General features: G+C 39.9%; 1 protein-coding gene across 1 annotated transcript; it reads right to left on the bottom strand.

Annotated features, from left to right (window-relative positions):
* Positions 1-310: 310 nt before the first annotated feature.
* LOC311491574 (interferon-induced very large GTPase 1-like) lies at positions 311-13,646 on the bottom strand (the record flags this gene model as incomplete). Its single annotated transcript, XM_084549535.1, has 7 exons — positions 311-5,010; positions 6,403-6,663; positions 6,792-7,055; positions 9,739-10,026; positions 10,130-10,405; positions 13,124-13,384; positions 13,523-13,646. The coding sequence occupies 7 exons, from the start codon at positions 13,644-13,646 to the stop codon at positions 329-331; spliced, it is 6,156 nt and encodes a 2,051-aa protein (XP_084405661.1). The 3' UTR covers positions 311-328.
* Positions 13,647-14,091: the final 445 nt, after the last annotated feature.

Raw genomic sequence — 14,091 nt, 5'->3', positions numbered from 1 at the left:
CTTCAGTTTTTTAAACTTGTTTCAAAACATCCAGACTAAGTGATGTATAAGAACAATAAAAGCAAATATTTGGTTATTCAGCTTCTATATCATACTGATTTAATGAAAATAAGAAACAACTTTTAGCTCTGATTAGCTTGATACATTTTTCACAATGACATGAATCATGCGTAGTAAAAAACTAAAACCAAGACTTAAAGCCACTCTTTTATTATATATGTTACTTGCAAACTTCTTCTGTATGATAGAAAACAAATTAGAATAAAAGAAATATCCACAAGTGGAAGACGTGTCCCTCTGTAATGTGAAATATATGAGTAGTCTTGTCTCAGTTGATGCTAAATGACTCTTTGAGACTTTGTTCTGCCTGCTTGTCTGAGATCGTCTTCCATGTTTCAGGAATATCAGCAGGCTTTGCATTATATGCTTCAGCAAACTCAGTGTTGTACTTTGCCATAACACATTTCCAGTAGTCTGATGCCTCGAGGCTCACATCTGGACGAATATCCCAGTCTGGGAAGATTTCGTGATAACGCTTGTAAGGGTGCCATTCATTCTTTGTAGCACTGCAGCGAAAACAAACGTCACTGGTTACAGCAGACGAGCATATGTCAGTGACAAGTTTTTCTGATTCGTCCCATCTCCTTCTACCCAGACCCCTTGGCCGATGCAGTGAAGTAAAGTGCTTCTCATGGTCTTTTCCTCCTGCCTCACAAGGAGCTCCACAGAATGGACACTGTTTGCCACATCCAATCACTCTGGTGAAAAGCTCATTCTGGGGCTGCACATGGAGTTGTTTTAGTTTCATTGTGATGTCTGATTCTTTAAACTTCTCTCTAAGAGCTTCTGCCATGTCCTTCACAGACCTTGAGAGCCATTCAGCAAACTGTTCCTGGTTGGCATTGTTCAGGATCATGAAAGCACCAAGAGCATCCTGGGAAATGACCAGTTTATCTCCAAGTTCTTTGCAGATTCCTTCAACAAATGTCTTCATGTTACCACTCTTTCCTGTTCTGGCCTTTTTGATGGCGTCATTTATTCTTCTGATACTTGACTGAAGATGTCGCTCCTCAAACTCAAATGTTGCAGAGCAGCTGGAAAAACACTCTTCTATTTGTTGAAGTATTATTTTCTTAACAAAACTCTCATAAGAACTGTTGTACGTCACATAGCCTTTAAAATTGTTCTTTGAAAGCAAATCCAGTAAAACTGAATACTGGAAAGACATCCTTGTGCTGAACTGCTCTTTTCTCAGCATTTCATCAATGATGTTAGGACCCAGGGAACGATTGACAAAGGCCTCAACTGCAGACTTCAAGCATTGGTCTGTGAATTCTTCTGCCTTCTTCTGGCACTGGTCTCGTTCATTGAACACATCTTTGAAATCAGTACGAAACTTCTCCTTGTTTTTCATCAAGCATCTATAGGGGTCATTCACCTGTAGAAAATCTTCATGCATCTCCTGAAAGTTTCTGGCTGCAAATCCACAGATGTGCTGTTTTAGAGAGACTTCAAACTCCATGTCTGTCTTAACATCTGGATTGTTTCTCAGTCTCCCATCGATGATGTGTAGGATCTCCTGGATGTAAGTATCATGGTAGTTGGTCTTTCTTTTCATTTTTTCATCTACAGACTGAGTGCAATCAGCTATGATGTTGTCAGCCAATTTTCCTACAACCATTGTGTGATCTTCAATCTTGAAGAACTTGCTCAGTGTGTGTTTAAGTCGTTTGTAGAATCCTTCAGCTGTATATTTAAATGGCTCCAGTCCACACTCTCTCAGGCTTTTTTGACTCAACAATTCACATGCGTGAGCCCCCCTATGTGACAGATTTGATCTAAGGTAGTGAGCTACACCGGTGAAGACATCTGTGGCCTTTTGTTCAGTAAAGGACAGTTTATCCAGTGTCTCCTTCCACATCTTATCAAATCTTTTGTCCAGCTCTCTGTCTGTCATCTGGACTTTTTTCTTTCGACATTCATCAATTAAAGCATGCACTGCTTTTTCAATTTCTTTTGTATGATTCTTCTTGATCCTGTCGAGTTCTGTCATTCCATTTTTGATGTCAGCTGCTGCTGTGAGCTGATCAACTACAGACCTCTCCATTTCACGTCGAAGGCTCTTTATACTGTTTGAGAACTCCTCTTTGTATCCTTCAACCAGATAGACGTGACCTTCTGTTTGCTTGAAGTACTCTGTCAAATTGTCTTGAAGCTTTTTCTCCCATGTAGACAGCTCTGTGGAGGCTTCAGTTTTCAAATGTGTGAGAAAATCTCTCATGTTGGGTATGTTAGAGTTATCTGCAACAGTACCAAAATTGGAAATTCTTGTTTCTGCATTTGTCACCCAGGTGTACATTTCCTTTTTGCATTCCCATTCCCATTTGTTGAATTCTGTGCAGATCTTTATGTATGCGCCAGCGACCAGGCTGTTTCTGAAACTGAAGATGAAGTTTTCATGCTTTACTGCATTCCACAAGCTTGTCATCCACTCTTTAAACTCCATGATGTTGTTGGTAGTTGACTGACAATTTCCCAGTAGTCTGATGATGTTCTTCTTGAGCTCATATACAGCCTCACTGTATCCTGCATTGACTGGTGCCATTGGTGGGTTTCCATTCCAGAGTCCAGGTATGTACCAGTTCCCCGTGTCTGGACAGTACTCCATCACATCAGTGAAGCTCTTGTTCTCCTCTTTCCGTTCCATTTTTGCTGCTGCCTGGGTCATCTCATTCAGCTGTTCCAAGAGCAGTTTCCTGTCTCGTAAGTTCTTCTCATGAGCGGAAACATCGGACACGTTTTGATGAACAAACTGACATTTAGGCTTTTTGCTCACCTCCTTCATCCTGAGAAAAGCATGAACAACTATTTGTAGGATGTCTTTCATTTCTGATGAATTCTCCATTGCAATATTGATTATGGTGATATCACTCAGCCCTACAACAAGTGTTGCAAGCTCATTGTCATGCTCATAACTGTTGTCCAGCTGTGCCAGCTCTGGGGACTTCAAGCCCTCAGTGTCAATGATCACCATGAAGTCACAGTTGAGAAGTTTTTTAGCATCTTCATTGATTCTGATGAGCAACATGAAGGCACCTCGAGTGCATCGACCACTGCTGACTGCAAACTGCACTCCAAACATGGTATTAAGGAGAGTGGACTTTCCTGTGCTCTGAACTCCAAGAACTGTGACTACTCGTATCTTGTTCTTTGGAGACACCAAGACATTGAGCTGAGAGAGAACCGCACTCACCCACCTGAGAGGTATGTTGGATGCATCTCCATCTACAAGCTCAATTGGAAATCCATCAAGCAACAGTTCAGCACAGAGTTTGGGTAAAAGCTGTAATTGTTGACGTGATGGGTGTGTCTCTGGAAGAGAAAGTGAAGCCTCGTAGATTTGACCCATTTCACGGAAGAAGTGTTCAGTCCCCAGTGAGCTGTTAGAAAGCTGTTTGTCAATTTTCTTGATCTCCTCTTTGTTGTCAGAATTCTTGTATTTTTCTTTGTACTGCTCCCTGAGTCCAGACAGTTTTTCACGAGACACGTTATCAAGGTTCATTCTCATCCATTTCAGAAAGTAACGCCTCTCTATCCCGGAGCTTGATATTGCTTTGATGAAGCATGACATAGCAGTGGACATGTCATAAGTGTTCTGTTTTTGACGCAGTTCCTTTTTCTGCACCTGAAGATCACTTTTATACTCCTCTATGTTTTTGGACCCAACATTTCGAAGCCGGAATTCTTCCTTCTCTAAGCAAGTCAGATCCTTCCATATTTGACCTTGCAATGGAAGCTGTTCTTCTTTATATTTCAGGGCGTCACAGATTCCTTCAGTGATGGCATCTGCATTTTCCTTTCCAATCTTGCACTCTGGAGCATCTTCATCAACCAAAATCCCAAGTTCATGGGCAATGTTGGTCATCTGCTCTATTTGCATCTTCCTGTTTGAGTTCTGAACTACATCACTGACAGCCTTCCTCAAACTTTTGACAAAGTCTGCATCATTTTTCTGTTTTGTCTTAATAATGATGTTGTCGTTAGTCAAGCCCAACTCATTTGCTAATTTTTCTAAACCATCTAAATTCAACCTCTCGCTCTCATGGTTACCCACCAAGAAGATCTGTGCCTTGCCAGTTTGGTTTGTCAGCAGATTACACCCAGAGTCTAAATGTTCAAAGAACACAAAAACTGCTGCAGATGTGAGACACAGAAATGAATATTGGGTTTCAAATGAAGCAATGTCCCCATGAAGGTTAGCAACAGCCACTGGCTCACTGAAAATGTCCATGTTCTTGTTTCCACCAGGAAGGTACCAAGTAATTTCAGTCAGTCCATTGGATATTCTTCTTGGACTGTCTCCACCCTCCATGTTGTGGTGAACAAAGGTGTCATGGTATTGCTGAGGATTGCTCAGAAGCTTGTTGAGGATCTCAGACTTAGACAAGGTGCACTCATCCAGTCTCACAAAAGAAACCATGGGAAGTTCAGAAAGAACAATTCTGTCTTCAATGAAGCCCTTGGAGTCTGAGAGAGACTGAGGTCTGTACTTCTTAACAATGTCTCTCATGGCCCACAGCATAAGTGTACACTGCTGTGTGTCACAGTTGGGAAGCAGCAGAGGCACAGAGAACTGACACATAGACATCTTGAGTGCCATTTCCTGCTGTACAAAACCATCAGAACATAGAAAGAGAGCAGTGATCAAGTCAAGGGGGTTTAGCATGTCAACTGCATTTGGATTGTTGACGAGATATTTAAGATCTAACTTTTTACTCTCTGATTTGGCTTCACAGTTTGACTGATGTGCAGATGTACATTTCACATTCATAGCTGTCACATTAACCATCATCAGTTTCTTTAGAAAATACCATGGAAGGTCTGATTTACATTGGGCAATTTTATCAGCAACTGTGTTTTTGTCAATCTGAAGTATTTGTCTGAGTGATAGCTTCTCGTTGTAGTACTGCTCCAAACCAAGATCCTCCAACAGGCTCTCCAGTTGTGTCTCTGTGGACATAAAGAAAATGGTCATTAAAATCACGATTGTTTTTAATTTACTAAATCATGGATCCAAACTTCAAGGCATCAGCCATCTAGTAGTAGAAGTCCTGCCAGCAGTTTCTCACTATACTGCTGAAGCCCAAATCCCAAGTAATAAACTAATAAATACCGTAATAGATCAGCTATGCCTGTATGTCCCCGCTAAATAGTCACTTTGCTGTTTACAAGATACGTTATGTAGAGAAGGCTTGAAGGAATTGTGTAAAATAGTTTTTGCCCTACATCACAGTAGCAGAAAAAAGAACTCCATACAACTGAATAGTACATTCAGACATATTTTGTTGTAATCTAAGTAAATTCAGCGGTCAGAGGTTAGATAACTTGTATCACTGTGTCCCTGTTACTCTTCTGTCCATCACTGCATGAATCCCAGCCAAACAATTTCATTGGTCAGGCCAATCTTTACTGTGGCATAATCAGATCCCAACAGAGTGACACCAAACCAATTTTCCTCTACAAAAGGTTTGTGGGTGGGGAAAGTTCACTTTTTTATTGTCCCATTTGGCACATCTGTGATAGCTATCATACACTTAACTCTAATAAAGGTATGTCATGAAAACAAATAATTCACATTCTACCAAGAAAACTGGTGCAGTGGGAACACTGAGGGAAAAAAAGTGGTTTGTCAATCTTCAGGGAAATACGAACTACCGAGATGCCAACTTCATTTTATGAGGAAATTCGTCTTTTCAAGGTGGTGTGCATTGATATTTTTTTGGTGATCACTTATAGAGGACAACCATGGTGTTTTAATGGCTTAACCTACTTATATTATTTTTGTCAGAGTATTTTCTACACCAACAACATGATTTGCATGCATGATTTGCTGCATTAATTAGCAAAAGAAATAATCAAGTTTAGAGCCTGGTGCAAAAACATTTTTGGTCTCCATAGTTAATTTCACCATTCATGACAACTGTACAATGGATAGATTTTTATACAAGTCACCAGTCTGAATTATATTGAGGCTTAGAATTATGTATATTTAACTGGTTGCTAGTTGTCTGACTAGGGGGCACTAGCCCGCCTTGGTATCACGTGAACTTCTCTCATCCCTACAGAAACAAGTTAAAGAAGGGAGGGAGGTCTGAGAGAAAATATTTCACTTCTTCATTCATCTGTAGCTGGAGGTGTAATCTTTTTTTAAAATCCTGTTTGTTACTAAAAGAAACGCGAAATACAGAAAAATCAAATTAAATGCTGCGTTTACCATTACTCCTTTTATTTGCAGTTCACAGATACAGGGTGGCATTATTTATAAGTTAACAATTGCCCTATTATAAATAAATAAATTAAGAAATTGTTTCAAAACGTATGTAATGTAAAACTTTGATTTACTTGTTTTGGCAGATGTCTCAGTTGGCTTGCTTCTTCTTCCATTTTTGAGTTGTGCAGAAACATGGAGGGAGTAACACACTCCTGGCCTCAGGCTATTGAAGGTCACACTGTTTGTGTCTGTGTTCAGCTCTTTCACAATTTCTCCTTCACTGCAACAAGTCACATTGTAGCTCTCCACTTCACCAGCAGGAGTGTCCCACTGCAGAGACACTGACTCACTGCTGATACTGGAAACTGTTACTGATGCAGGAGGGACAACCTCTGTGGGAGTATTATAAACTAATTTTTAAAATTGCATTTCTTTACCGAAAACCAAGTGACATACGTCACTGTAAGAAATACATTTGTGTATGGTAAGGTCTGTAGAGTTCAGGAACCAGTAACTTTACCTGTGAAGGTGGATATAGAGGTCACTGTGCTTTGACTTCCATTTTCTGCTATCCTTGTGATGCTGAAGGTATACTCAGTCCCAGGAGTCAGTCCTCCAACATCTACAGGGCTGCAGTCTTCCATGTCCACACTACCTCCTTGTGTGTTACAGGTATAATCTACATGAAGTTTATACCTAACAGAGGAACCACTGGGTGCCAAGCCAAGAGAAACTGTGTCAAGGCCAGCATGGAGAACAGTTACTTCTGTTGGTGGAGGAACAACTGTCAGAAGACAAGAGAAATGATGTTCAGCCAACCTTTTCATATAGACCACAGTGATGAGTGCAATACCTGCCTGGCTCGCTTACAAGATGGTATCACTGCCTCCAAAAATATGCTCTACAATGGTGAGCTGGAAAACAACTACAATTTATAACATCAATAGAAAACAATAGACCTAATCTTGAACCTTGGGGAACCCCTTGATCAACTATTTGGTAACTTAATTTGTACGCTAACCATTAGCAACCTCAGTTGTGTGTGTGTAATGACAACATGACAAAGAAATAGAGGAGTCAAACTTGATAAGTGGCTTGTGGCATGCTGCAGCATGTCACTAGAATTCATTTTAGTATTCTTGTGACATGCTGGGGCATTCTATACCAAAGATAAACTAAAGCATTGGCAGCATAGCTACTGATGGCAAGAATGTACTGACGGCATGCCGCCAGTATGGCGTGGCATGTCACTAGAATGCTGTGGCATGCTGTAACCTACTATTTGAGTTTAGCAGTACTGCAAAAAAGTGCAATACCACAAGTACACTATTGTAATAATTTGCAACCGGATTTTTATGGCAAAATACCGTGCACAGGTATCATCATGTCAGACGCCTGGTTAATCTGGCATGCCAGCAAGTGAGTACAAGATAACTAAAGGTAGTTTACTTTAGCAATTGCTAGCTACATGTATTTGTTCTTTGATACTAGAGCAAGATAAGCGGTCCTGGAATTTCCATGTAATCCTTCAAAGGGAATTCATATGGTCAAAAACTATTTTATAGTTAGCTCGTCATTTTGTCCCAGGAACATGTGGACCAAAGTTCAAGTTCCCAGCCCCATTAGTTTTTAAGGAGCTATTCATTTAAGATTCACATTTTTTCACAAATTTTAGAGCCTTTTTATAGGCAGCCCCGTGATTCTATTTAATATTTTAATGTATTGTTGGACTTTAATATATTTTGATGAGAAATATTTTTTATCAGGTAAAATACACCCGACATTAGTGATGGTGTTACTAATTATAACGTTAGTGTTCTAGGGTTAAAATGACACCATGAAACACTGTCATAAACCACAAATTAATTCATTCTACTGTTAATGTAGGTCCATAATGTCACAGACAGAATGTCCTGGTTTGTGTTAAATAAACAAGTTAATACAAAAGCAATGTGGACACCATCAAGGTGAATTGGTTTAGTCCTGACTCTGGACTGACGCGTTGGGGGGATGGGTAAAGTATTGAGTCTCTACTGACACATTAACACCATGGAGAAGAAGAGGTCAAAGCCATCAGGTGCCTACTTAAAATTAAAAAAAAAAAGGGAAAAGGAGGAAAAACATTCAAGAGATAAAGGTATGCTGCTGTCATCTATGAGTATTATGGTGATGTCATGCATATAATAATGGAATAGAATGGATGGTAGAACTATGTTAGCCTGTTGCTATGTTGCTTGCTCGCTATACTCTTATAGCAGCAGTTTTCATCGTCAGTCCAACTAGTAGCTAAAACTTGATATAAAACTCTGTTTTATAAAGTTAATGCTGTTACAACCCAACACATGATTTATGTTTTAACTTATGATATGACACCACCATGATGTTGATTAGGTCCTGAGTTCATTAAGCTAACATAGAAGACGTACACATTATAGACGTATTTAGTATATTTTATGTGATACTGAGCATGTTGGGGTTGTCTAATGTCTAGTATCAGTCATATAACCAGGAGGTTGTACTGTTCCTATTGTAAATAGTAAAAAAATTTATATTTATATACTGTACTAAGACCAAGGTCGCACCTTAAGCAAACACAAACTCTTGTATGTAGAAACACATGTGGAAATAGATCTGACTCTGCTGACATGTGTATTTAATTGTGTAAAATGTATGTATGGTTTGAGACTTGTATATTATATTTAACACCTCAACACCTCAAAGACCAAATAACTCATCATAGACTACAGGAGAAAGAAAACTGAGGTTCCACCATTAATCATCAGCGGGGACTATGTGGAGAGGGTGGCAGACTTCCGCTTCCTTGGAGTCCACATAGAGGAGAGCCTATCCTGGAGAGTGAACACCTCTGAGCTGCTGAAAAAGGCTCAGCAGAGATTGAATTTCCAGGAGGAATGACATCACACAAAGACTGTTGGTGTCCTTCTATTGTGCCTCCATTGAGAGTATACTGACATACTGCATGCGTATGTGGTACACCAGCTGTACAGTGGCTCAGACGAAAGCACTCCAGAGGGTCATCAACACCGCACAAAAAATCATCGGCTGCCCTCTCCCCACAATGGAAGAACTGCACGGTTCCCATTGTCTCAAAAAAGCCCAGAACATTTTAAAGGACACCCACCATCCTGGTCACTCCCTGTTTGAACATTTACCTTCAGGCAGATGGCACAGATCAATAAACGCAAGGACAAATAGACTTAAACACAGTTTCTATCCAACAGCAGTAACAACCCTCAATGCTTCAAAAAAATAATATGCACTTTTATGCAATGACTAGGTGTGCATGACTGTGTGTTATTTATGCTGCTAATGTTGTTATATGTTTTTATTTATTCTTTTTTATATCTTTATTCAATGATGCACTGATAGGAGAGCACTTTTAATTTCATTGTACTTGTGACAATGACAATAAAGGCCTATTCTATTCTATTCTATTCTATTCTTACTTGTTTCAGCAGATGTCTCAGTTGGCTTACTTCCTCTTCCATTTTTGAGTTGTGTAGAAACATGGAGGGAGTAACACACTCCTGGCCTCAGGCTATTGAAGGTCACACTGTTTGTGCCGGTGTTCAGCTCTTGCACAATTTCTCCTTCACTGCAACAAGTCACATTGTAGCTCTCCTCTTCACCAGCAGGAGTGTCCCACTGCAGAGACACTGACTCACTGCTGATACTGGAAACTGTTACTGATGCAGGAGGGACAGGCTCTGTGAGAAAAATATAAAGTCCTTTTTAAAAATGCATTTCCTTACCAGACACAAACCTTTAAAAACCAAGTCACATACATCACTGTAATAAATACATTTGTGTATGGTAAGGTCTGTAGAGTTCAGGAACCAGTAACTTTACCTGTGAAGGTGGATATAGAGGTCACTGTGCTTTGACTTCCATTTTCTGCTATCCTTGTGATGCTGAAGGTATACTCAGTCCCAGGATTCAGTCCTCCAACATCTACAGGGCTGCAGTCTTCCATGTCCACACTGCCTCCTTGTGTGTTACAGGTATAATCTACATGAAGTTTATACCAAGCAGAGGAACCACTGGGTGCCAAGCCAAGAGAAACTGTGTCAAGGCCAGCATGGAGAACAGTTACTTCTGTTGGTGGAGGAACAACTGTCAAAAAAGAAGAGAAATGATGTTCAGCCAACTTTTTCATATAGACCACAGTGATGAGTGCAATACCTGCCTGGCTCGCTTACAAGATGGTATCACTGCCTCCAAAAATATGCTCTACAATGGTGAGTTGGAAAACAACTAGAATTCATAGCATCAATAAAAAGCAGTGGACCTAATCTTGAAACTTGGGGAACCCCTTGATCAACTATTTGGTGACTTAATTTGTAACCATCAACAACCTGTCCAACGGCAACATGACAAAGAAACAGAGGAGCCAAACTTGAAAAGTGGCTTGTGGCATGCTGCGGCATGTCACTAGAATGCCTTCTAGTATTCTCGTAACATGCTGAGGCATTGGGGTTAGGGTTTTTATGGCAACATACCGTGCACAGCTATCAGCTAAGATTGACTTTCTTTTTTTCACCAGTCTTACAGCCTTTTTATAGGGACCCCTGTTATACCTTTCTTGGTTTTGTGAGAAGTTTTACAGTTGAAAATAAAATAAAAGTACCTCAATTTACCATGTACTGTTGGACTTTAATATATTTTGAGGAGAAGTATTTTTTATCAGTTACATTATATCAGGTGAAATACACCCGCCATTAGTGATGGTGTTACTGATTATAATGTTAGTGTTCTAGGGTTAAAATGACACCATGAAACACTGTCAAATAAACCACAAATTAACTCATTCATTCTACTGTTAATGTAGGCCCATGATGTCACAGACAGGATGTCCTGGTTTGTGTTAAATAATGAAATTAATACAAAAGCAGTGTGGACACCATCAATTGGTTTGGTCCTGACGCGCTGAGGGGACGAGTAAAGTATTGATTCTCTAGTGACACGTTAACCCCATGGAGAAGAAGAGGTCAAAGCCATCAGGTGCCTACTTTAGAAAAAAGAGGAGGAAAAACATTCAAGAGATAAAGGTATGCTGCTGTCATCTATTTATGAGTATTATGGTGATATCATGCATATAATAATGAAATAGGATGGATAGTAGAACTATGTTAGCCTGTTGCTATGTTGCTTGCTCGTTATACTCTTATAATAGGGCAACGGTTTCCATCATCAGTACAACTAGCAGCTAAAACTTGATATAAAACTCTGTTTTATGAAGTTAATGCTGTTACAACCCAACACATGATTTATTTTTTAACTTATGATATGACACCACCATGATGTTGATTAGGTCCTGAGTTCATTAAGCTACCATAGAAGATGTACACATTATAGACACATTTAGTATATTTTATGACATACTGAGCATGTTGGGGATGTCTAATGTCTAGTATCAGCCACATACCCAGGAGGTTGTACTGTTCCTATTGTAAACAGTAAAAATTCTATATTATATACTGTACTGGACTGGCGACCTGTCCAGGGTGTACCCCTGCCTCTCGCCTGATGACAGCTGGAATAGGCTCCAGCAGACCCCCGCGACCCTTAACAGGAATAAGCGGGTATAGAAGATAAATGAATGAATGAATATACTGTGTTAAGACCAAGGTCCCACCTTAAGCAAACACAAACTATTGTATGTATAAACATATTTGGAAATACATCTGACTCTGCTTCAGAAAGGTTGATCAGTTGTGCATGCTGACACGTGTATTTAATTTGTTTAAAATGTATGTATGGTTTGAGACTTGTATATTATATTTATACTTATATTGCCTCTTAATACTAAATTAGGAGGACTTCTGAAGTATTTTGGAGCATCTTCTAGTCAGGATGAGGAGCCATCCACCACCTCAGCTACACAAGTATCATCACAGTCAGAAATCCCATCTGATCCTGAGACTGAAGACACATTTGCCTCGACTCGTCCCCAGTATTCGTCAGGTGTGTTTCTGTGCATGTGTGTGTGTATTTAAGATTCCATATTATAGGAATCAATTTAGATTTCATTATAGTTATTATTATTTTACAAATGTGATTTTGTGAAAAACCTGCTAAGAGTGATGGCCATGTGATCTTGTTTAGAAATGCTTACTTCACCAAACTTCACCCGGGGCACCAAATACTGATAATGGACACTAGTTCATTCAGTAGTGTCAGTTTCTTGTTGTTAATAGAAACAAGTCAAGCAAGTTTCTGATGGGTTATACGCCATAAACGAACCATTATCAGAGTCTGTCAAGATGGCAACTGCCAGAGCCACCACACTGAGTTTCAAAGCTGCTCTCCAGGAAATCTATGGGTGACGTCAAGTAGGCTTCGACCAACTTTCCACTTGACAAGAAATGTCAATGCCCTCACTGTTGTCCTTGACGTTTGCATGTGCCACAACGCACACATCTTGTCTTTGTGTCCCATTATTCCCCACTACTTAGGAATGAAGATGAATTTAAAAGTCCTTACAATTTTCTATCCACAAGTTTTAATCATAACTTTTATAATGTTGCCACCAACGCCCAATCACATGAGCTCCTCCTCATCCCTACAGAAAGTGAAAGGAGGGAGGGATGTCTGAGAGAAAGTATTTCACTTCATCTGTAGGTGGAGGTGTAATCGTTTTAAAGTGCAGTTTGTTACTAAGAGGTTGGGACAACACAAAATAAAGGAAATCATATTAAATGGAGCTTTTATCAGCATTACTCCTTTTATTTGCTGTTCACAGATACAGGATGCCATTATTTATAAGTTAAGTAATTTTGGAACTTTATTGAAAAAGATTTCTTGATTTTATTATGTTTAACTTTGACTTACTTGTTTTGGCAGATGTCTCAGTTGGCTTGCTTCTTCTTCCATTTTTGAGTTGTGCAGAAACATGGAGGGAGTAACACACCCCTGGCCTCAGGCTATTAAAGGTCACACTGTTTGTATCTGTGTTCAGCTCTTGCACAATTTCTCCTTCACTGCAACAAGTCACATTGTAGCTCTCCACTTCACCAGCAGGAGTGTCCCACTGCAGAGACACTGACTCACTGCTGATACTGGAAACTGTTACTGATGCAGGAGGGACAGCCTCTGTGAGAATTTAAAGTCATTTTTAAAAATACATTTCTTTACCGGACACAAACCTTTAAAACCAAGTCACATACGTCACTGTAAGAAATACATTTGTGTATGGTAAGGTCTGTAAAGTTCAGGGACCAGTAACTTTACCTGTGAAGGCGGATATAGAGGTCACTGTGCTTTGACTTCCATTTTCTGCTATCCTTGTGATGCTGAAGGTATACTCAGTCCCAGGAGTCAGTCCTCCAACATCTACAGGGCTGCAGTCTTCCATGTCCGCACTGCCTTCTTGTGTGTTACAGGTATAATCTACATGAAGTTTATACCTAACAGAGGAACCACTGGGTGCCAAGCCAAGAGAAACTGTGTCAAGGCCAGCATGGAGAACAGTTACTTCTGTTGGTGGAGGAACAACTGTGAAAAAATAAGAGAAATGATGTTCATCCAACTTTTTCATATAGACCACAGTGATGAGTGCAATACCTGCCTGGCTCGCTTACAAGATGGTATCACTGCCTCCAAAAATATGCTCTACGATGGTGAGTTGGAAAACAACTAGAATTTATACCATCAATAAAAAGCAGTGGACCTAATCTTGAACCTTGGGGAACCCCTTGATCATCTATTTGGTGACGTAATTTGTAACCATCAACAACCTGTCCAACGGCAACATGACAAAGAAACAGAGGAGCCAAACTTGAAAAGTGGCTTGTGGCATG

This window comes from Chelon labrosus, assembly GCF_963514085.1.
Source record: "Chelon labrosus genome assembly, chromosome: 1".
Classification (NCBI taxonomy): Eukaryota; Metazoa; Chordata; class Actinopteri; order Mugiliformes; family Mugilidae; genus Chelon; species Chelon labrosus.
The sequence above is the reverse complement of the archived record's forward strand: the minus strand, read 5'-3'. Positions and strand labels throughout refer to the sequence as shown.